Source organism: Diabrotica undecimpunctata, chromosome 4 (assembly GCF_040954645.1).
Source record: "Diabrotica undecimpunctata isolate CICGRU chromosome 4, icDiaUnde3, whole genome shotgun sequence".
In the NCBI taxonomy this organism is placed as follows: domain Eukaryota; kingdom Metazoa; phylum Arthropoda; class Insecta; order Coleoptera; family Chrysomelidae; genus Diabrotica; species Diabrotica undecimpunctata.
Window position 1 is genome coordinate 157835698 of NC_092806.1, and position 25342 is coordinate 157861039.

At 32.5% G+C, this 25342-nt stretch overlaps 3 protein-coding genes across 4 annotated transcripts in view; 1 reads left to right on the plus strand and 2 right to left on the minus strand.

Annotated features, from left to right (window-relative positions):
- The first annotated feature begins 113 nt into the window (after positions 1 to 113).
- On the plus strand, positions 114 to 3176 carry RpS3A (ribosomal protein S3A). The gene is made up of 5 exons (XM_072530732.1): positions 114 to 268; positions 600 to 823; positions 1095 to 1297; positions 2587 to 2754; positions 2963 to 3176. Exons 1-5 carry the CDS (start codon positions 207 to 209, stop codon positions 3110 to 3112), a joined length of 807 nt encoding a protein of 268 aa, XP_072386833.1. The 5' UTR covers positions 114 to 206; the 3' UTR covers positions 3113 to 3176.
- A 9280-nt stretch (positions 3177 to 12456) lies between these two features.
- Positions 12457 to 13693, minus strand: LOC140439018 (uncharacterized). The gene is made up of 2 exons (XM_072528650.1): positions 13348 to 13693; positions 12457 to 12767 (listed from the first exon to the last, which is right to left on the minus strand). Exons 1-2 carry the CDS (start codon positions 13691 to 13693, stop codon positions 12457 to 12459), a joined length of 657 nt encoding a protein of 218 aa, XP_072384751.1.
- Positions 13694 to 17242: 3549 nt separating this feature from the next.
- The window catches only part of LOC140440308 (zinc finger protein castor homolog 1-like), a 246779-nt gene continuing 238679 nt past the window's right edge, over positions 17243 to 25342 (minus strand). Inside the window, exons 13-15 of one of the 2 annotated variants that reach the window (XM_072530733.1) lie at positions 25087 to 25173; positions 23485 to 24441; positions 17243 to 22435 (exon numbers count right to left, since the gene is read on the minus strand). In XM_072530733.1, coding sequence (XP_072386834.1) covers positions 22164 to 22435; positions 23485 to 24441; positions 25087 to 25173 — 1316 coding nt within the window. In that variant the 3' untranslated portion in view covers positions 17243 to 22163. The remainder of the gene's footprint in view (positions 22436 to 23484; positions 24442 to 25086; positions 25174 to 25342) is intronic. The other variant, XM_072530734.1, reaches the window with a different exon arrangement.

The window sequence follows — 25342 nt, forward strand, 5'->3', positions numbered from 1 at the left end:
TGCTTTAAAAATAAGATTTTCGAGATTACATCGAATTCTAGATTAAATATTTACAAATACTTTCTTAGAAGTACTCAACAAAAAATATTTGTTTTTATAGCCACATATAACAAGACCATTTCAAGTAGAAGTAGAAAACTGACAGTCCGACACCTGACATTTCGAATAGTCCATCTTAATTTTCTTTTGCAAGTACGACAGCAATCATGGCCGTCGGTAAAAATAAGGGTTTGTCAAAAGGTGGCAAAAAGGGAGTTAAAAAGAAGGTGTAAGTATTAAATATGATTACTAAATAGTTTTAAAATATCTAACCATCTTTTTAGTATTTATTGGAATTGTAAATTTGTTGAGATGTATTAAAATAAAATAGATATACTAAGTTCATGCTCTACAGACATTTGTAACTAAATTATTGTTTTTGTAATAAAGTATGTGTTTAATGAATAAATTTGTTCATTATTATAAAGTAAATAGTTCAGTTTGTCTGTTTTCTCGTCAATATGTAATTTATATTAATATTTTATAGGTTATGATTTTCTTGTTTACAATATTTTTATACAAAACGTGTGCTATAATCTATTAAACTTTTCGTTTTTTAGTGTTGATCCCTTCACAAGAAAAGACTGGTACGATGTGAAAGCTCCATCAATGTTTGCCACCCGGCAGGTCGGCAAAACTTTGGTTAACCGTACCCAAGGTACCAAAATTGCCTCTGAAGGTTTAAAATTCAGAGTTTTTGAAGTATCTTTAGCTGATCTACAAAATGATAATGACGCAGAAAGGTCTTTCAGAAAGTTCCGTTTGATAGCTGAAGATGTTCAAGGTAAGCACATGTTTTTTATTCTCTCACTGATAACCATACTTAAGTGTAATTTTAAAGCTTTATAAACGTTATTAAAATGAAAAGACTGTTTTAAACGGGACCATTACTTGCTTGTTTTGACTATGTATTATAATATCTGAAAAATCATAACAGTTTACAACAAATCGGACTATGATTACTTAATTAGAAAAGAACAGATAGGTTGAAAGATTGGAATTTAAACAACTTTATATACTTGACAAGTGGTTAAATTATTTCTTTTATTTCTTAGGTAGAAATGTTCTAACTAATTTCCATGGTATGGATTTAACCACAGACAAGCTGAGGTCCATGGTTAAGAAATGGCAAACCTTAATTGAAGCATCTGCTGATGTCAAGACATCCGATGGATATTTACTTAGGGTGTTCTGCATAGGTTTTACCAACAAAGACCAACTTTCTCAAAGGAAAACATGCTATGCCCAACATACACAAGTAAGTACTTCTTAAATACTTAAAAAATTAGAACAAAGTGTACAGAACATTGCACTTAAGGTAGCTACAAATAATGATGCATTACAGAACAAGATATTGGTATTTGGTGATGTTGAAATTTATATTTAAAATGAAACATGCATTTAATTTCAATAAGATATAAGTTAATAGTTCAGAATTATCAAAAGAGAAAAAGTAAATAATTTTAAAACAGTAAATAGTAAAATTTCAGTATAAATAATAAAGTTAAAAAGACATATGTTGCAACATAGCAACTAGTGGATTGAGGATTACCAAATTTATTCACTAATCTATCAAAAGTAATATAATAAAAATGTACTGTTTCAAAGCTTTCCCTGTGTATATTTGAGGCATATAGCATATACATTATATGAACATGGCAATACTGCCAAACACTAATACTTCATTCTATGGATGTTCGTTGTACCTACCTTTACAGTAACATGCTCTACATGATCTCCAAAATTATGCTCTGACGATTTTCACATTTGGTCCCATTGAAGATAGCTATAATTGAGCTGTCAATTAAAGTTCATAGAACGAAATGGTGGCGTTTGACTGTGTTGCCATGTTTTTTTAATAAATCGGGAAAGAGCATGTGATTTATAATTAATAAAAATCCAATGGAACTTTAACAAACTAACACTAAAAAGAAATTCTTTCAAAAAATAATAAGAATAGTATTCATGTACTTTCCACAGACATCTTGTGATCATCTGTAACAATCTGGCAACTGGTGGTTTGTGGATTGCCAAATCTATCAGCTTATTATCAAAGGCAAATACCAAAAAAATGTTGTAATAATTAACTGCAATTAATATGAGAAGAAACAATTATTTATTCGTTGTTATATTTGTTCGTGTTGTATATAAAAAAATTCCATAATTCATATAATAATATAATAAAAATGTATTTTTAAAAGCTTTTCTATTTGTAATTGAAGCCTACAACATATACATTATAAAGACATGACAACACAGTCAAACGTCAAAAATTTGTTCTGTGAATTTAATTGACAGCTCCTTTATGGCTATCTTCAATGGGACCAAATGTGAAAATCGTCCTTATGCTCATAAAGATTATTTTTTTAAAGTACTATGTATCAGTTTAACATGATGATTTACCTAGCTCGCATTGATATGAACATGATGAAAACTTGTTCCTTATCCAACGCAAAATATGTAAACTGAGATTTAACGATCTTTTATTTTTTTGGATCTAAAATTATATTTACACTACATTAAATTTGTACTGTTACTTGTTTTTAGGTTAGAGCTATCCGTAAAAAGATGGTAGACATTATTACCAGAGATATCCAGGGCTCAGACATTAAAGAAGTAGTCAATAAGCTTCTTCCTGACAGCATAGCCAAGGATATTGAAAAGGCCTGCCAGGGTATCTACCCCCTACATGATGTTTACATCCGTAAAGTTAAAGTAAGTATATTTGGTTCAAATATATTGTAAGAACAAGTAATTTTTTTGGCAATTGTGATTAATATATAAATTAGTTGCTTTTCTTGAATGTTCATACATTTTTCAATCATTATCAGTTGTTTTTGTTGAAATAAAACAATTTTCAAATAAACTCTTATTCAAATACATGTAGAATATCAATGCCTAACTTAAAAAACATTTGTTTCAGGTATTGAAGAAGCCTCGTTTTGAACTCTCCAAATTGTTGGAATTGCACGGTGATGGAGGCAAAGGTGGTGCTGGTGACTCCACTGGTGAAGCTGGTTCTAAAGTCGACAGGCCTGAGGGATATGAACCACCAGTACAAGAATCAGTTTAAAATTTTGTTATTTTGTAAATGAAAAGATTAAAAAAGAGTATAAATACAAGGTATTTATAATAAATTGTGTATCATTTGGATCATTTAGTTACATAGTAATATTGGCAAGTATATTGAAGAAATTATATAGAGTTCTTTCAAGAAGAATATGTGCTCAATGTCAACTAGGTGTTGAAAAACCTTTCTTTTAAAAGCTCTATAGTGTATTTCCTGTTGAATGTCAGATGGTAAACTATTACAAAATTTAACACACGCATACAAAGGACTTCTCTCTGTTATAGACAATCTGTGAAGTGGCAAATTCAAATTAAGGCTTCTTATATTATATTCATGATTGGGAAGCAGGTGACAAAACAAAGAAAAATTTTTAAAAAACAATACATTCAAATATATATATGGCTGTGAAAGTGAGTATATTGAGTGATTTGAATAGGCCTCTACAGGATTCTCTCGCCCCTAAGATTATACGGACTGCCTTTTTTTGGACTATAAAGACAGTTAAACTATCTACTGCAGCACCCCAGAAGATTACTACATATTGCATAACAGAATAAAAGTTTGCATAATATACTGATAGTAAAATCCCCTGGTCTAGATAGCTCTTTAACACTCTTAATGAGTAGAAGGCTCTATTCAGTTTTTTTGTTGTATTTTGTATTTGTTCCCCCCAATTCAGATTCTGGTCAATATGAATACCAAGAAATTTAACTGATCTATCAGGTTCCGTGTTTTGTGATAGAAAATTAATTGTATCTGGAAACTGTTCTCATGACTGGCTGATTCTAAGGTAGACCAAAAATTTTCTTTCAGTATTAAGCAACAACCCATTTTCACTGAACCACTGTTCAGCCTTGCTTAGAATTTGATCTGCCACTGTGAGGAGTGTTTCTAAAGTTTTTTCCCAGAAAAGCACATTTGAGTCATCAGCAAAATTTGCAAGGTTTGAGGAACTACTAACCACTGCATTTGGAAGGTCGTTTATGTAGACCAAAAAGAGAAAAGGCCCCAGGACACTCCCCTGTGGTATGCCTAATTTTAAATTGATAGGATCAGAGTAAACTTTACATCCCCTTTTCTCCAGTCATACCTTTTGTGACCTATCTGTGAGAAATGATTTTATCGATTTTAATACTGATCTCTGTATTCTATAAATATGTAATTTTTGTAATAAAAGAACATGATCTAGGCTATCGAAAGCCTTAGATAGGTCCAAAAAAGCACCTAGTGTTTTCATTTTTGCCTCCAGTTTTTCTAAAATTTTTGATAAGTATAAAATCATAGGTAGTTGTCTCAACAGATTTCCCTGCGAGAAAACCATGCTGTGAACTACTAAATAAGTTTTTTGTAGTCTGAAATATATTGCTTTTTCGAATATTTTTGAGAATGATGGAAGAAGGCTTATTCGTCTATAGTTCTACATCTTAGTAACATCATCTTTTTTATGTAGTGGCTTCACAATTGCTAGTTTTAAACTTTGAGGAAATTTACCTTGCCTGAAAGAAGCATTAACTATAATGAACTGTTAATATTGAACTGTTTTGGAACTGATTTGAAGGAAACAAGTCAACTTTTATGAAAGTGAAGGAGACTTTTTGAAGAAACAAAAATATTTTTCTTCCTTACACTGAAATAAAATCAAGCCACCCTTTTAGAATATTTAAAGGCATTATCATTTTTTATGGAAGCCTTTTGTTGTTATAAACTGGTCGTATAAAGCCAATTGGCATATTGTATATCATCTGTTTGTCGTACCGGATGGGTAATACTTTGGAAAAATAGCATCAAAATTACCACTCTGGACGCTCTATGTTTCGATATCGTCTTGAAAAAGACGAGATCTATTTGTTTTATAACTGTTAAGGTTAAATAAAACTCAGGTTGACATGTTCATGTAACTTTGCTTCGGTTTTAGTAAACAACTACTACTGTGCCTTCTAAGACACAGTGGCAGCTAAGTTTGTAATTGAAAAATTTATAGTGTCTTCATGAGAGATAGAACCTATGACATCCAGCAGAAACAAGATTACTTCTCAAATAAATTACAAGAGGCACAAAACAACTATGATCAATGCTAGATCATATTATTCATAACTCACAATATACAAAAGAGGCTAACATTTTGTGTTATAATATCCTAATTCTACATTCAATAAAGCTGAAGACATCTATTCTATTAAATCAATACTTTAAGTATGTAAGACAATCTAGCAAATATCGTCCCTCTTGCGTTTACATTAAGACCAACACATTCAACTTTAACAAAAAGAACATCAACTATTTTGGATTGGTATAGATAAACGACTCACTTGGAAACATCACATTACAGATATGTTACAAAATAGCTCCCACACTCAGGAGTGATCTCTATTGCTGACAATTTTATGCCAACACAATGTTTATCTTAAGAACAATTTGTGACGGCGTTAAACGAATTCTGTACTAGAAGGATGTATATCCATATAATCACAGAATTTTTCACAAAGAGGCAAATAATACATAAAAAATATGCAGAAACGTTGAAACTACAGCAAAAGCAACATCAGCAGAAGCTTCTGACTATTTCAACATGATTGGACAAGAAACCTGAAAAGAACTGATACCCATACTTTACATCAAAATAAAACCACCATCAATGTTATGAGTTGGACCAGAATAAAAAAACAAAGGCTAGCCAAGAAGAACCAACAGGAAGTGTTATCAACAGTACAGTTTATTTCCAGTCATAGAATTAAACAAAGATTAAAATAATAACACACAAGAGTTTTAGAACCTTCCTGTACAACTTTCCACGTTAAGAAAATAACATTGCGGAGATAGGGCCATGTATTTCTTATGGACGATAGAAGCGCAGCGATGCCACGATGAACGCAAGCACGATTCAGGGTTGTATAATTTGTATTTTCGTTTTCACAGACATGAATTAAATTAACGTAATTGACCAAAAGTGCCGATTCGAAACAAGAGATTAAAAGTAGGGAAAATGATTTTAATTAAATAAATAGTATTTACAAAAGATAATTTTATTTTATCTTATTTTAATTATAGTAACGACAGTTTATTTGGTTTTCGGTAAGAATATCATATACCATGAATCAGAAATCAGTAGAAAATATTGCTTAGTGAAATCATGCACTTTGCCGGCTATTAAAGATTTAAAAGCAAATAAACGGACCGCTTGGAATGCATATATCTAATTACTAATTGCAACTTAAAATAATACGGTGTGCGTATGTCAGCGATTTTATGTCGTTCTCTGAGACTACATAATGATAATAAGGCTTTGTGGTTCTTCAGTTGTTATTCTGACTTTCAGTTAAATGTTAATTGAAAATGGAAATTCGAAAAATATATCGACAATCTAGTAAACCGCATTCCTGAGAGTTTTGGCAACACTGATCTCCATAAGCCTAATGTTATTTCTTAACGTGAAACGCTCTTTATAGGAATCTATTAACCTTAATTACACTTCCAGCATAACTCTAAGTAAAAGAATTCCAATAAATAATTTCCACCCTTATATCAATACAAAAATATATCTTCACCTTGGCTTATAAAAATTCCAGCAGTCTATTACAATTCCAAAAAAATAGCACCAACCCTAATCTTATCATAGGTACAACTCTTCAGAGATCTAATTAACTCCCATACAGACGCCTCTAAAACTGAAAATTTAGTCGGAGTGGCAATAATTAACAGCACAGAGATTCTCAAACATAGAATTCCAGAACTATATTAACACATGAACTCTATACAATATGCAGCATCCATTAGCTTTACTAATAAAGGAAGAACTAAATAAATTGCATACTATAAAAATGCCAAAGAAGCTATAAACGACAACAGTAACCACAGATCACCCCAATCTGTAAGTATGGATCTAAAAAGTTACTTCATAGCACCTGTTCGAAAACTGGAACAATAAATGGAAATCCACACCATCAAAGCTTCAGGAGATAAAAAGTAAGATTGGACCATGGCAACCTCCCGAGATACCCAGACGAAAGCAAATAATTATTACCCGTTTACGACTTGGACATACCCAGTTTTCTTAGAAGAACGCCCAATTTGTGATGCGAGATATGAGCAAATTGCTCGATTGGTTCACCCCTTACGGTAAAACATGTGCTAGTGGAAAAGTGCGAAAAGTTCAATCGCCACAGAATTAAATACAATTTGCCAAACAATCTTAAAGACATTTTTAATTCAAAAACACTATAGTTTACCTATGTTTTTAAAAGACTTTAATTTACAAGTCCGCTAATAACATTATTAGGTTGAAGCGGGGTTTTTGTAAATAATAAAAAAAAGAATTTTAGAACAATTCTAATCATATATGCATACAAATAATTTATATTTATTTTCTTCTAGTTCTAAATATCTTCCATCTTACAGGCTTTTCTGTACTAGTTAAAAATAAAAATTAAATTTTAATAAAATTGGTTTCAAAATCACTTTTCTCAGAATATTTTTCCGATTTATGCAACCAAGAATACATCTCATGGCAAATTTGATACGAAATTACAGGAAACAAATCACCATTACCAAACGGGTTATGATCTTCAATATTAGCCAAATTTGTTGCATTCTAGCGCAAAACAATTGGAGTGAGATAGATATCGACGCCAGTTGCTGTCATTTTTTGTTTTAAAAATTTATTCTCTAGCAAGCCGGTTGCTCCTTTTCGAAAATTTTAAATGAAACTTTGATTTGTGACGGGAAAAAACTTGTGAATTTGGTAACAAAAAGTGATAAAATAGACTAAAAAGTGATAAGAAGCGCTTAGATTTAAATTCATTTTGGTAAGTAGGCTGTATGATACATTTTTCTATTTCAATTTTTTTAAGTATAATATATTCTAGTTCTGTAGGTACAATGATCTATAATACATTTTTATATTTATACTATATAAATTATATGTTCAAATATTTTATTTCTATAACAGGCTTATATTTATAGTATAAAAATACAATTAATGAATTTATTCAATATAAATATTTGTTCATGGTCATCGTCGCCGTTCAATCCCTTTGCATTAAGGCTTATAATTTCGGGTATTATCCTATTCCGTATTCCGAGGTGGATTAGTACTTTTTCTTGCTATTTTGGTTATAATTTATTGTCTGTCCTCACTGATTGTTTGATCTACCTCCATTCCTTTCTATTTCTGCATTTTTCTTTCCACTGTTTTATTTTCATGTCATCCCACTTTTCATGTCATCTGTTTTCGATCTTCCTTGGCTTTTTCGTTGGATTGGGTCCATCTCTTAACTCTTTTTTTATTTGATCATCTCGTTTGTCGGTCTTCTGATGATGTGTTCTATCCATTCCAAGCGTTGTCTTTTTCTTGCTATTTTGTAATTTCTTTTATCTTCTTTTACTATTTAATTCACTTCAGTCTTTCTTCATTGATCAATCTTTTGCTTTTTTGCTTCCTAATACTTTTGTCCGTACCATCCTTTATTACTCATATTGTGTGTTTTTGTGTCTTTTTTGCTTTTATTTATTTTTTGTTTGTATTTCTTTTAAATCTCTGAGTTATTTAGAGCTTCCAGATTCGATCGTCATTTCCAGATTTGATCACATATTGCAGGTAATATGTGATTTTTTATGTATTTGGTTTTCTATATTCTTAAATGGGTGGGGAATCTTAGTTCACTATGATAAATTAGTTTTATTAATATTTGGATCTAATTACAAAAAGATTTTACCATTGTCAACCAGAATATTTTATGTTACCATCAATTTATTTGTATACCATTTTTCAAAGTAAAACACTTGCACGTCACGATTTATACAAAGTGACGTCACTTGTATTTAAAATTTCCAGAACATCAACCTTGGAGTTCAAATTTTCCAAACACAGCTAATATTACGAAACCCATACGGAACTGTCCGATCTTTCATAGGCGTCAACATGGTGTAATAATCAGAAAAATGTAATCATCATTATATTGGAAATTTTAGAATTATATTGATTAAATAACCAAAAACATTTGTTATTGTTATTATTAATAATATAAATTTTATGAAATAACTCTTTTAAGTCTAATATTCCACCAAATAATAATTTTAATTAAATATATTAGACAATTGTACGCAACTGATATGGGAATACTTCAAATTTTATTGACAGTTCAGCGTGTGGCAAAAGTGTATAAAGTGTTGCCACTTTTTTAGAGTAAGAATTTTGTTTATGTTTTGATTTCTTACACAATTTGATCAAAATATAAATATATTAATAAGTTGTATTTATAAATACATATTAAATTTAGATTAATAGCTTTAAAAACTAATGATTGCTGTGTATTGTGATTGTGCTATGCAAAACCAAATAAATAGTATGTAGAAAGCTGATAAGCTTTCATATAAGATAAATTATTTTGAACAAGAAATAATGGTGGGAAGTTTTTACTATTAAAGCCCTAAAAGAGGTAAGTTTAAAATGTAGATTATATAATTTAGTATTAAAATGTTTTTTTATGCATTTTAGTGTGTTGCAGTAGTCTTAAAACTAAGTGTAGGTATTTACTGTTAATATAATAGTTTGACAAAAGGTTGACATTTTAAAATTCCTCACTTACTAACTATTCTGATGTTTTGGCAACGCTGTGGGGTTCTGACGTCGTAAATCTTGAATGACGTGCAAGCATCTTTATATGAAAAATGCTATATATAAATTGCATAATGACAAATGCAAATATATATTGACGGACAATATATATTTTTTGATGTGTTGGAAGGCTAAGTATAAGCTTTAATTTAAGTTTGTGGGGTGGCTCTCCTTGTCCCTCGGCCGCCATCTTGGAATAAGGGGTACAAAGGGATTTCGCGCCGTATATCGTAAACTAGCTATCCTACAAATAATTTTATCAGACACTATGTATAGCAAATTAAATTGTCTACAACTTTATTTCTATTATTTTTTATCGTAAAATTTAAAATAAAAAAGTTATAAACAAAAATAACTAAAAATGTTGGAACAAATTTTCTTTTGGGCCTTATAACTTTTTTTTGTGATACTTATTTATTACAATAAATATCAGGGCAATATCAGAGGGTTTTTCATAGAATAGTTTTTACCACAAATTAGTTTAATTTCATTAATTTGGCTCGGTTCTTGAATACTCGCCATCTTGGAATAATAGGTGCAAAGGTTTTTCGCGCTATATCTCGTAAACTAGCAACCGTACAAAAAATTTCATCAGACATTATTTATAGCAAATTAAATTGTAAACAAATTTATTTCTATTACTTTTTATGGACTCTCAAAAATGGACTATATGGTTTTTCGCATTGTGTGAATATGGTTTTTAATTACAGCCATACGCGGCTCGTTTAGGAGACGTATTAGACATTTTTATTCATAACTTTTTTGTCTTTCAAAATTTCATACTTTTTTTGACTTCATACAAAATTTTTTTTTGATGTTCTTATTTGAAGTTCCTATGACGCACCATTTTTGCGAAAAAATGATTTGTATATTTTGGATACTTTGGATAGCTTTGGATAACTTGATCAATTCAGCCACGATTATTTATTTGACTACTTGAATTTGTTAATAATGTATTGACCTATTGAATTTGTTAAGAAAATAGTACTTCGCCTAGAAGTAAACTAAAAATATATTATAGTTTATTCGTCTTCCGGGTTTGGACCGTGTCATTTGTGAGTGACCCAAAAGTGGGTTCATCTCGACGTTTCGCTACAATTGTATGTAGCTTCTTCAGGAGAACAAAAAAGAAAAAGAAACAAAAGACAGGAAGATGGGTAGTTAGCAACGGTAACTCAGTTACTCAACGCAACCAGAGGCGAATACTAACTACCAAGATGGGCATTTGGTCACAGTAACTCAACTACTCAACGCAGCCAGAGGTGAAAACCAAATGCCAGGACAGGGATTCACGTCCAACATAAACTATAATTCTGACTCTGGCCGTGGAAGCCTACGATTTTAAAAATATATTGTAAACATCAGTATCACAAAAATCAGTAGATTGACAAGAAACCATACTTTCATTCGTTACATTGAGGGCCTTAACTAATTTAAAGTGAATATTTAGTACCAACAAGGGATTACATAATATAGGAATACTTTTCACGCTAAGGTGCCTTCGTAAGGACTTTATTACAACACAAGACAGGCAACTGTTAGGAGGTAAAGATATAACATAAGGATAGACAGAGGGAACAAAGCTAGATTTATACATTCACATTTCATATTCCATCCTAAATTTTTCTTTTAGTCCTTTTTAAATATCCCCAAAAAATTTAGTTAAGCCTAATATTAAGTTCTTTTATCAGAGGTATTTGTTCTTTTATCAGATTCTCCAATAGATACTGAATAGCAGCATCATTATATATTCACCCTAACATCCAATGATTGATATCGTCAGTGTTACCACTACAATCGCAGTGAACGGTTGTGTCGAATCTTGTTTCTGAGGCATATGTCATTATTAGACTTACACTGTCTTTATAAATTCTTACCTTCATCTCAGTGTTAATGTATATGTTTCGCCATATAATGTTATTAACACTAGAAGCACCAGCATTTGTGCATACCTAGAAGCACCACCGGCGGTCAAAATGACGGATATTAGAATTTTCTATTGCCAGCCGTTTTTGTATTCTTTTTTATTTGGTAAAAACCTATATTGAGTTAATAACTAATAATAAAAGACATATTTAATATATTTAAATAAATTATTTAATTATTTAAGTACAATTTATGCAGTAGCAAAATTTTTCTTGACTTTTCCCTGGTACGCCGTTAGCGTCAAGTCTTCGTGTTAAAAAATTTTTGTTTTGTACAATTCCATCTGTTCATTTTTTACTGACGGTGGAATATCCTTTCTTGTTCGGTTGATTGTTCCAACAATGCTGGTAGCCTTCTTTCGTAATTCTTTTGCCAACTTTATGGACGTAAAGAAATTATCCGTCGTGACATTTCTTCCTTTATTTATAAATGGTTCCATTAGACGGCTAACAACATGTTCCCCCAGAAGTTGGTTGGCTGGTCGTTGTTCATCTTTCTCTAGGTAAGGAAATCCGTTCAACAAATATTTGGACTCGACATCAGCTGCAAGCCAGAATTTAATTCCAAACTTATCGGGTTTATTCGCCATGTACTGGGTAAAGCGGCATCTTGCCTTCGTGGAAAAAAGCTGTTCGTCGATAGTTATATTTTCGCCAGGTGTATAACATAATATACAATTCTCTATAAATGGGTTCCATATTCTCGACGCAAGTGCAAATTTATCTGTTGATAATCGCTCAGACCTGGTATTTCTCATATCAAAACGGATAAAACTCATTATTTGTGTAAATTTGTTTCTAGACATCGTCTATTGAAAAAATTTTGGTCCCCATGTACCAGACCACAGCATCTTTATGCTAACATTTCGTGCCATATAAGCTCCCCTAGCATACAGTAAGGATATAAATGCTTCGATTTCTTCAATAGAAATTTGCCAATTTTCATCTTTGAGTTTTCTTCTACCTTCAGCAACAGTACTACATAATTTTATGTTACGGAGTATGCATTCATCAATCAACAGCCGCCATGCACTAGCTGCAGAATCTCTAATAATGCTTCTCTTAGCATGAGGGGTTGGTCCAGCAGCTTCCTTTAGAACATTTTGACTGGTACGCCTTCCTAAAATGAACGAGATAAATTAGTATGCAGGTATATACTCATTTATTTATTTATTTAAATAAATGGCACCGTAATAAATAAAGAATGGAACAACAACCAAGAAATAAGAGCGCACATCGGAAAAGCTAGATCCACCTTCAACCAGATGGGGGCCTTCTTCAAGAGCCATAACCTTTCTTTTGGTATAAAAGTAAGGATGCTGCGATGCTACGTCTTCTCTGTTCTTTTTTATGGTGTTGAATAGTTGACCTTGACGAAGATATATGCAGAAAATTGGAAGCATTCGAGCTGTGGCTAAATCGGAGAACACTTCAAATCCCGTGGACCACTATCAAATCTCGAAAGTTACAATATTTCGAAAAAATTGTGCGAAATGAATCTAGATGTGCCCTTCTACAAGCCATCCTGCAAGGAAAAATATTTGGAAAACGGGGTCCAGGAAGAAGAACATCCTGCAGATAAGGTAAATATTGCCATGATTATCGCCAATATTCGTGACATCAAGAAGAATATGCTCAAAAATATTATACACCTAAGTGAATACATAAATAGAAGCTACTAATAAAATATAGTTGCTTACCTGGTGTACTAGCATTGTTGTCAAGTAACTCCCATCCTATGGTATCTATGGAAGAATTCTCTAAATTGCTTCTGCGAATTCCTCTTACCTGGTTGGTAATCATTTCTGAAGATGTATTGAAGTCTGCATTCGAAGTTGAAGCAGAAGTACTGGGCATCACCTCAATCTCAACTTCACCTTCAGAATCACTGCCCGATAAATGTCCTTGATCAACTGTATTAGGCACATACTCGTCAACTTCATTATCGGATACATCTTCATCAGATAACTCTGCTACAGATTCATTTTCTGACAAATTCTGTAGACACTCTAAAAGCTCCTGCTGAGTCAAATATCGGCGAGACATGATAACAGCAGAAATAATAAAAATCACAATGTAAAATTAATTAAAATACAGATTGAACATACAATTGCAAAGAGTATACTCAAACTACATAATAACAAATATTTTCGATGTATTTTATACATAAAATAAGTAAAAACTTCCCAGAAAAGTAGAACAAAAATTAGACTACCTCGTCATTAGGACCGCATTTTTCTAGGTAGACATCAACATAAATATATTCAAAATGTAATTATACTAAGTATCTGTAAAAGAGAAATTATAATCCTCAAGTAAATAATAAACTCCCAAATCATAAATTTTGTAAAATAAATATGAATGAGTCATACTCTAGACTAATGAGGGTCGAAAATAGAAAGCAGTCAAAATGACTGCTATATGGTAGTTCTAGGTATACGTTACCATATCTTAAAAAGTAATTACGCCAAGTACCTGTAAAAGAGAATTTATATTCTTCAAATAGATCTAGGAAAAGTCATAGATTATCAAGTTTCTAAAACATTTATGAATAGGTAATACAGAGTGTCAAAAATGAAAAGCAGTCAAAATGAACGCTCTGGTGCTTCTAGTGTTAAGGCATCCTGCCAGTCTATTTGCTTTTTGTACTTGATCTCTCACTTCTTTGTCCAGGTCTCCATAGCTAGACAGTGTAATTCTCAGATATTATATTTCCATTACTTGTTCAATACTGATACCATCAATTTCTATTTTACATCTGGTTGGTTCTTTGTTGACTAGTATTGTTTTAGTTTTCTGAGATGAAATTACCATATTAAACTAAATTCTTTTGCTCTTATGTTAAATCTGTGGACCAGTCTTTACAGACTATCTTTATCTTGGGCTCTCAATATTGCGTCGTCTGCGTAACAGAGTATTTTGATTTCTTTGTTTTCCATTCTGTATCCTCTTCCTTTCTTAACGGTTTTGATAATTTCATCCATGATCAAATTGAAGAGCATGGCGCTCAATGAATCCCCTTGTCTTATTCCGCTGCCTATTTCTATAGGTTCTGTAAGTTGTCCATCTATTCTGACTTCCATTTTGTTGTTTTGGTAGATGTGTTCGATAGTTTTTATAATATTTAGGGGAACTTCTCTATTATACAGAAGATGGATTACATCTTTGAGTCTTATTCTGTCCAACGCTTTCTTTAGGTCAATCAGACACAGACATGCTGGTATACTATACTCTAGTGATTTCTCAGTAATTTGCTTTATAATGAATATTGCATATGTACATGATCTTCCATTACGAAAGCCCTGTTGTTCATCTGCTAAACAACCTGGTTTATTAGCACTTGTAAAATTTGAGTTGAAAGTTTTAGGGTAGTATTTTACAAGTTTATAACTCTGTAGTTTTCTTGCTGTTTTTTATCTCATTTTTTGAAAAGTAAAATTAGTTCGCTCGTTCTCCATTCTTCCGATATTTTATTGTGTTTTATAATTTTATTAATTAATGTTGTTAATTGTTCTGTCATTGCTGCTCCACAATATTTCAGTAACTCTTTTGGTATCCCGTCTTTACCTGCTGCTTTTCTGTTCTTCAGGTTTTCAAGTATTTTCTGAATTTCCTGTACATTGTGGTAATTTCTGGTGTTTCCAGTTCTAGCGTCGTTTGTTCTTCCTCTGCATATAGCTTTTTTAGGTAGTCAATCCACGTATCCTTTTCTATGTGTTTTGGTTCTATTAGTTCCTTTACCTCCGTTTTTGACCTCTTATGAAGCGCCATATTTCCTTTTGCAGACAGTAAAACTCATGTTCCATTTCTTTCGAAAAACGTTCTCAGTGATCATTTTTTATGTTTCTTAAAGTGCATGTGTTTCGTTTCTAATCGTCTTGTAATTATGGTATGCCTCTTGTGTTTTCGTTGACATGTATTTCAGGTAAGCTTTTTTCTTTTCTTTACATTTTTCTTTCACTTCCGTACGAAATCAGGGAGTTCTTCGCCTTGGAAACGATTTATTTTTACTTATATTTCTTCCATCAAGAACTGCCTTGGTCGAGGCTAAGATATTAGACTTAATTTTTTGCCCAGCTTTCTTCGACTCCATTACTTTCTGTGATATGTGTTTCTACTTTTTACAGTTATTCTTTTTTGAAATAGGTATCTTGTGGAGTCATCCTGTAAGCTTTCGACTTTTATCTTTGTGGTGTATTCTGGTGTTTTGTTATCACATATATGTTTTCATTGGGATTTTCCACAAAACCAATTTATGATCGCTTCCTATTTCTGCTGATGTTAGTGCTCTTACATCCAAGATTTGATCCTTTCCAAGATCTCTATCTTCGACAGAATATAGTCTATCATAGATCTTTGTCTTCTACTGTTTTCAAAAGTATATTTGTATTGTTCTTTGTAAGGGAAAAATGTATTATTAATACGTATCTCGTTTATAATGTTTAGAAACACTTCCACTGAGCCAACTAATTTCTAATCCTTTTGAAGCCGCTTCTTTAGCAAAATAATCTCATTTGGTGTTACTCGAGATAACAGCATGTCCCTTTACCCAAATGAAATAGACTACATTGTTAAACATGTTTACTATCACTTTTTGTGTAGAATGAACCGTTCTCTTAGAAACAACGCTTGGAGAGACCGTCGATTTTGCATGTCAGTTACGCGCGTGAAATCAATTTTTTAAATAAAATTTGTATCATTTCAACGGTTCGTGCTATATAAAAAGTGCTAATAAACATTTTTGTTTAAAATTATCTATTTTGGGATCCCAAACTTGATATTCTCAACAAAATTCAGCTTGTTTATATGAATTTTAGAGGTTCACTGGCATTTTCGTCTCTGCAAACTGCAGTTTAAGTAAATATATTTTAATGGAATAAAGTTTTAAGAGAAAAATGTGAATGTTAAATATAATTAATTTTTTGCACATCATTTTTCTAGAGAGGTCGGCTTCCTGTAGCCCACCCCTCACCAGCTGCCACTACCTATCTATCTATCTAATTAGCCTTCTTCGGTCCATCTTTGGACATAGGCCTCCCCAATCCTTTTCCATTCTTCTGTCTGTCGCTATAGTCATCCACCTAGAGCCCACGTGCTTCTTGATATCATCGGCCCATCTCATTTGGGGCCTTCCTCTGCTTAGTTTATATTCCCACGATCTCCAACTTATAAGAATTTTGTTCCATCGGTCTTCTTTTTGTCTTATATTTTGTCCTGCAAATCTCCATTTCAATTTTGCAACTTCTTGTCTAATTCTTGTCTAATCTCTCATTTTTGTTTTCTCTCTTATCCACTCGTTTTTTTATCCATTAATCTTATGTGGAACATTTGTCTTTCCATTGCTCTTTGGGTTTTTATGATTTTGTCCATGTTTGCTTTTGTAAATGTCCTCGTTTGGGAACCATAAGTGAGAACAGGGAGTACGCATTGATTGTATACTTTGGTCTTAAGATGCTGTGGATATCTTTTATTTTTAAGAATGTAGCTTAGTTTGTCAAGTTAGGCTTAGGCAAGCCTAGTGACAGCTTAGGCTGCCACTGGGAAGAAGAAATAAAAGTCGTATTTTTGGTTTAAATACTGATATTTTTTTTTAAATCTTACAATCACAGAAAATTAACATAAAATACACTCGTAGATAAAATAATCATAAACCATACATACAATTCTATAAATTTAGCTTAAATAATAATAAAAAAAGAATTTCGACTTTCAAGCCGATTTTTAAAATCATTTTTATGATTGAGAATTACATATTTTAAAAAATATTAAAAATAGTAATATAAAGCAAAAGAAAGAAGGACTAGCTATGAACAAAAACAAAAAAATCACAATTGGGCTGTCGTTAAAAAGATTTTTTTTCTGTCTTTAGACCTTTTGTATACCACTTTGGCCATAAGTTAACTGTTATTAATAGAAATATTTAATCGGGGTACTACATAATTTAACAAAATCAAATTTTATGCTGTGGTTAAGACGTATCGCGGCAACACCTTGGATCTGTGAAGTACCGTCGCACTAGGAACAGTAGGAACGATATACTCGGCATTATATATATATATATATATATATATATATATATATATATATATATATATATATATATATATTGTGTGATCTTCAGGTGTTTTTTACTTCAGTAAAAATGAATACATTAGCGCATATTGATCCATTTTCTAAGTCTCTTGGGATCACTAAGTTTTCACGTCAAGATTATCCACTCGTGCAAGTGTTTTTTTATTAATTTAGTATCGTTTTTCACGCGTTTCTACGAATGGAAGAGAATGTATTTGACATTTTTGGGCGTAACGCGTAACTCGATAATAATTTCCAAAGTTTTTCTCAGAAAATTCGTTCTTACGACGCCATCTCCCGAGTCCAACTTGTTGATCAACAAAAGTTGAACGTAAACTACAGTGAGAACGTTGTAATTTACCAAAAAATGTTTGATTCAGTCAAATGTTTGTCTTTCAAGTGATAAGTCACCTTGAATTGCTTTCAAATTAAAACTTATTTTCAAGTACGTGAAATACGTATTCAGAACTAAGAAAAAGTACGCAAAATGCATAAAGGCATTTATATTGGTCAAAGGATCTTAAATATCGGTAGAGAGAGTAGAAGGAGAGTCGTCGTCATCGATGTGGGAGAGAATCAGCTTCTTTTCACGTGTAATTCTTTAGGCGCGCTTTTCCTTGAGTGTGAAACCGGTGTATAAATGAAAAATGAATGCCAATTCATTCGAGAGAAAATTATTTAGCGGCAAAATTTTCTTCTTATCTTCCTCTTCTTAAATGCTTCTTATTTGCTAATTTCTCTGGTCTATTAACCGTATTTTAAAAATAACTGGATCCAAAATCGGTGATTCATGTTACAGTTCACGAAAGAAAAGTGTAGTTGGTTTCTAAACTTTTCAACATCTTAACTTTTCCTCAGTTAAAGTGAAGTGAGATTAATCAATTTATCTCACCTAATCAAACTTGCGTTCAAGTTTAAAGATTGTACAATAAACTTGTCTGACGCCCAAATATTTCTAATAATATTTCCATTGTGGCGAATTTTTAAAAACGGCCCAACCCTGTAGCAGACTACGAACTATTTCAAAATATGGCAAAAAAATTCACAATGAAAATGTACAAAAGGATGCAAAATAAATAATAGTGAAAAAATGATATTAGTATAAATTAAGAAAAAAATAAAACAAAGAGTAGATTCAGATATGACACGTTACAATATAAACTATATTTCATCTATTCTATTCTTGGAAAAACTGCTATATCTTGTAAATATATACTTGTAATATGGCACAATTGGTATATATATCTGGAATGACGTATTTCTTTCAAAAACGGTCTCTAAAAAATCCTCTACCAAAAAAAGTACCCAAAAAGGCACACAATTTATATGTCTTTTCTAAGGCACTACTATCAGACAAAGGCCTCTATTGCTATTACGTCTACTCTAAAAATCTATGTCTTTTACTTTACAACTTTGATCCCTATATTTTAAATAAAAAGTACTAATTTCCAATAAATTACTCTTGTTAACGTTTATCGTTTATATTCACTTAGCTTTGATAGCAAACAAAAAAATCCCAAGATGTTTTGACACTTTATATATAAAACCTGCGATGTTGCCACATCATAATGTCTGGAATCTACTTCTTTTCGTTAGAAATCTTGTAGATTACCGAATTATAAGAGCACTTAACTAGGTTAATTATTTTTAAAAGGAAAAATCGATGCACTTTTCAGAAAATTTGTTAATTTCCTAAGTTTATACCTATATATTGCGTTTGTGCAATGTTACTTTTGTTATTTCTTGCGGTATTTATAATATTTATGAACGAGGATACTTTGCGGCCATTGCCTGCAAGTAAAAAAACTGTTCTAGACCAATCGTGTCTGAATTGTATGCAAAAGATATAGCAGATCAGTTAAATAGTTTTTGCGAAATTTAATTTGTTTTTTTTTTTGGAAAATTAGCTGATTTCTAAGGCTGGTCCTGATAATTTGACTGAATGGATCTCAATAATCAAAACAAAGCAAAACATCACACACAAAACTAAATTTGATCCAAGTATATGCGCCAACGATGGATGCAACAGAAGATGAAGTAGAAACATTCTACCAACAAATTGAAGATGCACTGAAAATGACATACAATTCTGCCAAGAACAAAGTCTAATAATCACAAAAACGTTCTTTAAATTACCTATGAGACGGTTATATACATGGCGCTCACCAGTAGATAAACCGGAAAAAGTGGTAAGAAACCAAATCGATTATATAATTTAAAGAGAGATATAATAACACCATCAAATCGGTTAAAACATATCCAGGAGCAGATGTTACATCAGACCATAACCCAATAATCGCTAATGTCACGCTTAAGCTTAAACGTATTAGAAAACCCTAACTCCAAAATTAGATGTTAGAAAACTGAAAGAAGCTGATATAAAAAACAAACTCCCAACAGAAAATATACGAAAACTTTGATAAATTAGATACTAACACCTACGAGATAAACCAACAATGGGAAACATTAAAAAACTGCCTCCTCGTTCCATGCAAAGAGATATTAAAAGAACCGATAAAAAGGGAGACAACTGGTTGGCCGACGAAATATTCGGCAGCAAACAATACAAGCCAAGAACAAAGACAGTCACAATTACAAAATCATTAACAATGAAATCAGAAAAATGATAAGAGAGGCAAAAGAGATAGAAGATTTTCAGAACAAATACGACCTATTCAACCTACATAAAAAGGTTAAAGAAATGGCAGGGCTGCAAAAAAGAAACCACAACACATTTTTTTTAGATAAAAATGGAAATACTATGATAACGACTGACGAAAAGCTAAAACGATGGAAAAAACGCATTTACCAAATACTTAATGTGAATATTGAAGAAACCCAATTTGGATTCCGTAGAGGCGTAGGTACCCGTAAAGCTCGCTTTGCATTCAACGTACTAAGCCAAAGATGCTTGGATGTGAACCAAGATATGTACGTCTGTTTCATAGATTACAACAATTACAAATAAAGTGATAAGGAACGAGCTAGAACTAGATTCAACTCTTCATAGAAAAGTCATAGAAAAAAGGCAACTAAGTTGACTAGAACATCTACAAAAATGTACATACTACATAGTACAGACAATAAAACGTAGACGGCAAACAATGATAGAAAAAAGAATGGGAAAGATGTGGATTTTCCATTTTATGTGGATATTGGTTTTTTATTAATTTTTTTCTGATGTGCCCAGTGGCAAACCTTTAACGTAAGCCTTTTTTTTGAAGATTTCTTAAAATTAATCATCTTCTGGATTTTGAACAAGATTTTTGTACACGATTCGTATGTGGGCTCATTTCAACATTTCTCTACCGTTGTATATCCAAAAACATCACTCTCCTGCTCTTGAAGAAACTATCGTACAAGGTTAGTGAAAGGTTTAGAAAGATCCACATACGGGTTGTCCAAAAACACACGGCCCAAACCCGAAAAACGCAGTAGAAAGTCAAGACTTCACATATTGAAAGGTCGTTGTATCACCAGCATCATAGTTCTCTGTTCTCTAAGCAATCAGAAAGCCTTACCACCATTAGGCCAAAGTGCAAGATTGTTCAACATCCATATCGACAAATACACGTCACTTGTCACCGGCTTAATTTTCTATAGACTTAGTGAGCGATAATAGAATAAATTATAAGTGTCAACGAAGTGGTTGCTTGGTGAGAAGCTTGTTCTCACACAAAAAGCTAAATTGAAGATTTGGCCAACTGGAGCTCCAGATTTCTATCCGACAAAGCTAAAAACCATTTTGATTGCGCAAAAGTTGGTAATTTCATTACTTGAGTTAAATTCATGTCAAAACATTTAGTGATTTCTTTTTTGCAATATAAAAGAACCAGAACCAACACTAAGTCCAAAACCAATTCTGGAACCACTTAAAGCTAAAGTAATATAAACAAAAGAATTATTTAGAATACTTTTAGTTTACACTACAAATACTGTTCAGAAGGATTTTTTGTAACAAATACATCATATCGTATTTCATTTTCTATTTATTTTTTATAACTTTAAGTTACAAATCTCAGTCAGTTATTGACAAATTTAATGAAAGTATTTTTCCTCAATATAGATTCAATCTGAGATAGTTAAAATTATTGCCTTTTTTAAGTATTTACAAATTTACATAATGGAAAAATATCTTTGTACACATTATTTACAAAATTTCGTAGAAGCACTTCACTGAAATACTTTTTCTTTCAACATTGGGTATTTTTGGTAAGTATAAACAACACAAAGGAACTGAGTATTTAACATAGTCCATATATACTTTTAAAAAAACTATCCTACTTTGTAAATACACAGTTCACCTTATCACATCATCAAAACGTATTAAATACTTCAGAATTTATCGTATCCTTGCCAAAATATACCCAACTCATTACAAAAACAGGTTTTTTTCTAACCCAAACATCATTTCATCCCGTTAAGAACTAATATATACACATATTCACTCCATATGTCTGTACTTATGCGCAGACATTTGCGCAAGTCCTAGTACTGCGTACTGGCACTGCAAACAATGGTAATGCGTTTGTTTGCCACTGTGCTGGCAGTTCGGTACTCTGCATATTTGGCTGGGGGTGAACTTCTCGAAACCGGCGGCTTGGATAGAGTCTAATTTTTGGTGCTGGCGTCTGTGGGCCACCACTTTGTTGGTGTCCGTACATACGAAATCACATTTGAGGCAGTGGAAGTGGGACGCCTTGTTCTGGGTCGATCCTGAAATAAATAACCACAATTTATTATACAGTTATAAATAAATAGGTACTGTTAAATTCCAATCTGGCATCCCAAGAAAGGAAGGATAAACATATGCATTGCATAAATTGTTGTTTGCGATATTTAATGCATGTTTTGCTTGTTCGCAATGGTAAAAATCGTAGGCTTGGCAACAAGGCGGTAAAAATGTAACAACAAAATGTTGTAGATCTGCTTACAGGTGGCGCTGGTATTAAATATCATAATTTTAATATCAATAAACTGAAAACAGTTTACTCTGTTCAGGAGAGGAATTAAAAGAAGGAAAACTAAGAAAATTAGAGAAAAAATAGACTGTTTTTAGAAGGATGTGTTGTAGATGTCAAGGAAAAACCCCTATAATTATATTACCGGTAGTTTAAAGGGAGAATAAAAGGTTCTACTGGTTCCTGGTTTTTAGTCATTATGAAAATTTGGAAAGTATCGTGTTTTTAAAAGACCAGTTATGTTGAGATAAAATGCTGCTTAAATTTAAAATTTAAAGTCACTGCATGAGGAGCTGCTCTGTAAAGTTGTTCAGCTTTTTCAGCAGTAAAGATATTAGTACAAATAAATTTATCTTTATTATAATTACCACGGCTATCATGGTACAAGATTACACGAACGACTTTGACATTTCAAGAGAGCATTAATAAATCGTTCGCTCATGGAACGACAGTTCCTTATTCGAATATGTACTTGCACGATTCGATTGTTAAGGGATTATGTTCGTTTTTCTAAAGAAAATTTTAAGAAACCCACTGAAAGAAGGACGTGAGAAGAACTATCTAAAGAAAGTGTTCGTGATACAAAAGGAGAAAGACATAATCTGATCTGGATATACATACTGCCATATAAAGACCATATATAGGGTCAGATATATCAAAATAGTGGAGTAGATAGTACCTTCTGTCTTAATATATATGCTCTAATCATTTTGCTCTAGATATATTGATCTTACAAAACGGTATGCCTTTATCCTACTGAGTCTCCATTGAGGTTAAGGTGTAAATTACTAAGAGAAAATTTACCTAAATTTGCCGTATAGGCACAGTCTGCTCGGCCACATGCAACGTTTGCCCGGTACTGCTGGAAGTCTCCTCCCATAAGTGTATCAAGCCTTTCATGCCTCGCCGTATGTTGCACAAATCTAGTCTTATCACAAAAACTGTATCCACAATCCTGCCTTTGGCAATGGAAGTGCGTCTGGTGTTCCCTGTATCCGCAGTGCTGATACTGGCAGTCTTCATTAAACCTGAACCTGAGATATCCATCGGGAACTGGCTCGTCCTTCAATATCCTCATAGAATTTTGGATTCTTGCCTTCTTGGCATCGGTGGAAATGTCGTGAGGGCTCATAGCTCTCTTGTTTAAGTTAGCAGCCATTGCAGCAAGAGGGCTGGTAAGGTTCTCTCCGGGATATGGGGATTGGGGAGCAAGGAGGGGACTTTGCATCAATTGCGCGTGTTGGAACATGAGTTGAGGATTCTGGTAGAGGCTTTGGGATAAGAAAGGATTTTGCATCTGCTGTTGTTGAGACATTATAGCGAATTGCAGATTGGCGGGAAAATTGTTAAAATGACTATAAGCGTCGAACGTAGGCGGAAGGTAAGTTTCGTGTGATTCTTTCTGTTGTTGACTTATTTGACTAACAGAAGGACTTTGCAAAGTTTGTAGAGGTGCAATGGAGATTTTGCTCTCGGTCGAAGGTTTCGACGTCGTAGAAGATACAGGAATTTGGGGTGATGGAGGAGAAAACGATTGTGGAGAGTGTTCCTCTTGAGTTTGACTATTCAGAGCCCCGCTGCTGTGTTTTGCTACGTGAACCAGCAATCTATCCAATTCGCTGAAGGCTTGGTTGCAAGCGTTGCAGTGATAGTGGTACTTCCTTTTCAGTTTACAGAAAGGCCTGGAGCAACTGATCTCTGGCCCGTACAGGATGTTGCTACCTGTTGTTGGAGTCATTGTTTCATGAATCTGCGCTGGTTCTGAAAGTAAAATAATTGTTAAATACGGTATAAAAGAAGTTAATGTTGGTTCAAGAAAACGCATGCAGAAAGGTTTTTGTATCATGCAAATCAGGTCTTTCATAGAAAATATGCAGAGGATCATAAGAAAATTAAACTGAAGTTTGGGTAAAATGACACTAAACTGTTCTAAGTAATACACAACTGTGTTTGTCTGTTTTCATTAATTTAAGAGGTCTTTCTAAAATAGGCCACGAATGTTACTCCAATTTTAACATTTTCTCGAATGATTTTATGATTTTGAACACAACTCTCTTCATCTTGTGATGGTAAAGCACCTCCCTATCTACTGCGCTTTGATGATTTGTTCGCTCAAGAACGAAGGTCGTCCTAAATCGTTTGTTGTACCATACTATATGTTGAACCAAGGCTCAAGATCGTCACGTGCCGTACTGAAGTAGCAATTTTTGACTTTAATTTTAAGGTTCTTTTATATTTTAAGTACAAACAATAAAATTTACAGCTTAATTTAAAAAATTGATAAAAATAGTAATGAATTAATTAAAAAGTTCTTTGCTACTAATTAGTCAGAAAAGTGTCATTTTTAGTTTGTTTCCTTTTGTTAGTGAGGCATTTAGCGTATTTTTTGTTAGTACAGAATCGTACCTGAAACGATAGGTTTATATTCTGGTGATTTTTGCATTTCTGTTGGCAATGTAGATAAAGGATAGAAAGTCCCTGATGCCTTCACCACTAGAAGAGAGACAGAAAATGCTATATTTACAGTAAATAAGTGGGCGGCGTTACCAAAGGATACTTCTTAAAAAGCAACTTAAGTTTTAAAGTAATCGTAATTAAAAATCGGTATATATCATATTTTTGATGTTGCCAGATTTCGTTATTTGTCAGGAGAGGTAGGCAT

Bases quoted from the DNA above. Each gene is read 5' to 3' on its own strand.
- RpS3A (XM_072530732.1), top strand. From the start codon at position 207: ATGGCCGTCGGTAAAAATAAGGGTTTGTCAAAAGGTGGCAAAAAGGGA. The intron at 1,298-2,586 runs GTAAGTACTTCT...ACTTGTTTTTAG, and splicing joins GCTATGCCCAACATACACAA to GTTAGAGCTATCCGTAAAAA. The intron at 2,755-2,962 runs GTAAGTATATTT...CATTTGTTTCAG, and splicing joins TTTACATCCGTAAAGTTAAA to GTATTGAAGAAGCCTCGTTT.
- LOC140439018 (XM_072528650.1), bottom strand. From the start codon at position 13,693: ATGTCTCGCCGATATTTGACTCAGCAGGAGCTTTTAGAGTGTCTACAG. The intron at 12,768-13,347 runs GTAAGCAACTAT...CGTTCATTTTAG, and splicing joins CAACAATGCTAGTACACCAG to GAAGGCGTACCAGTCAAAAT.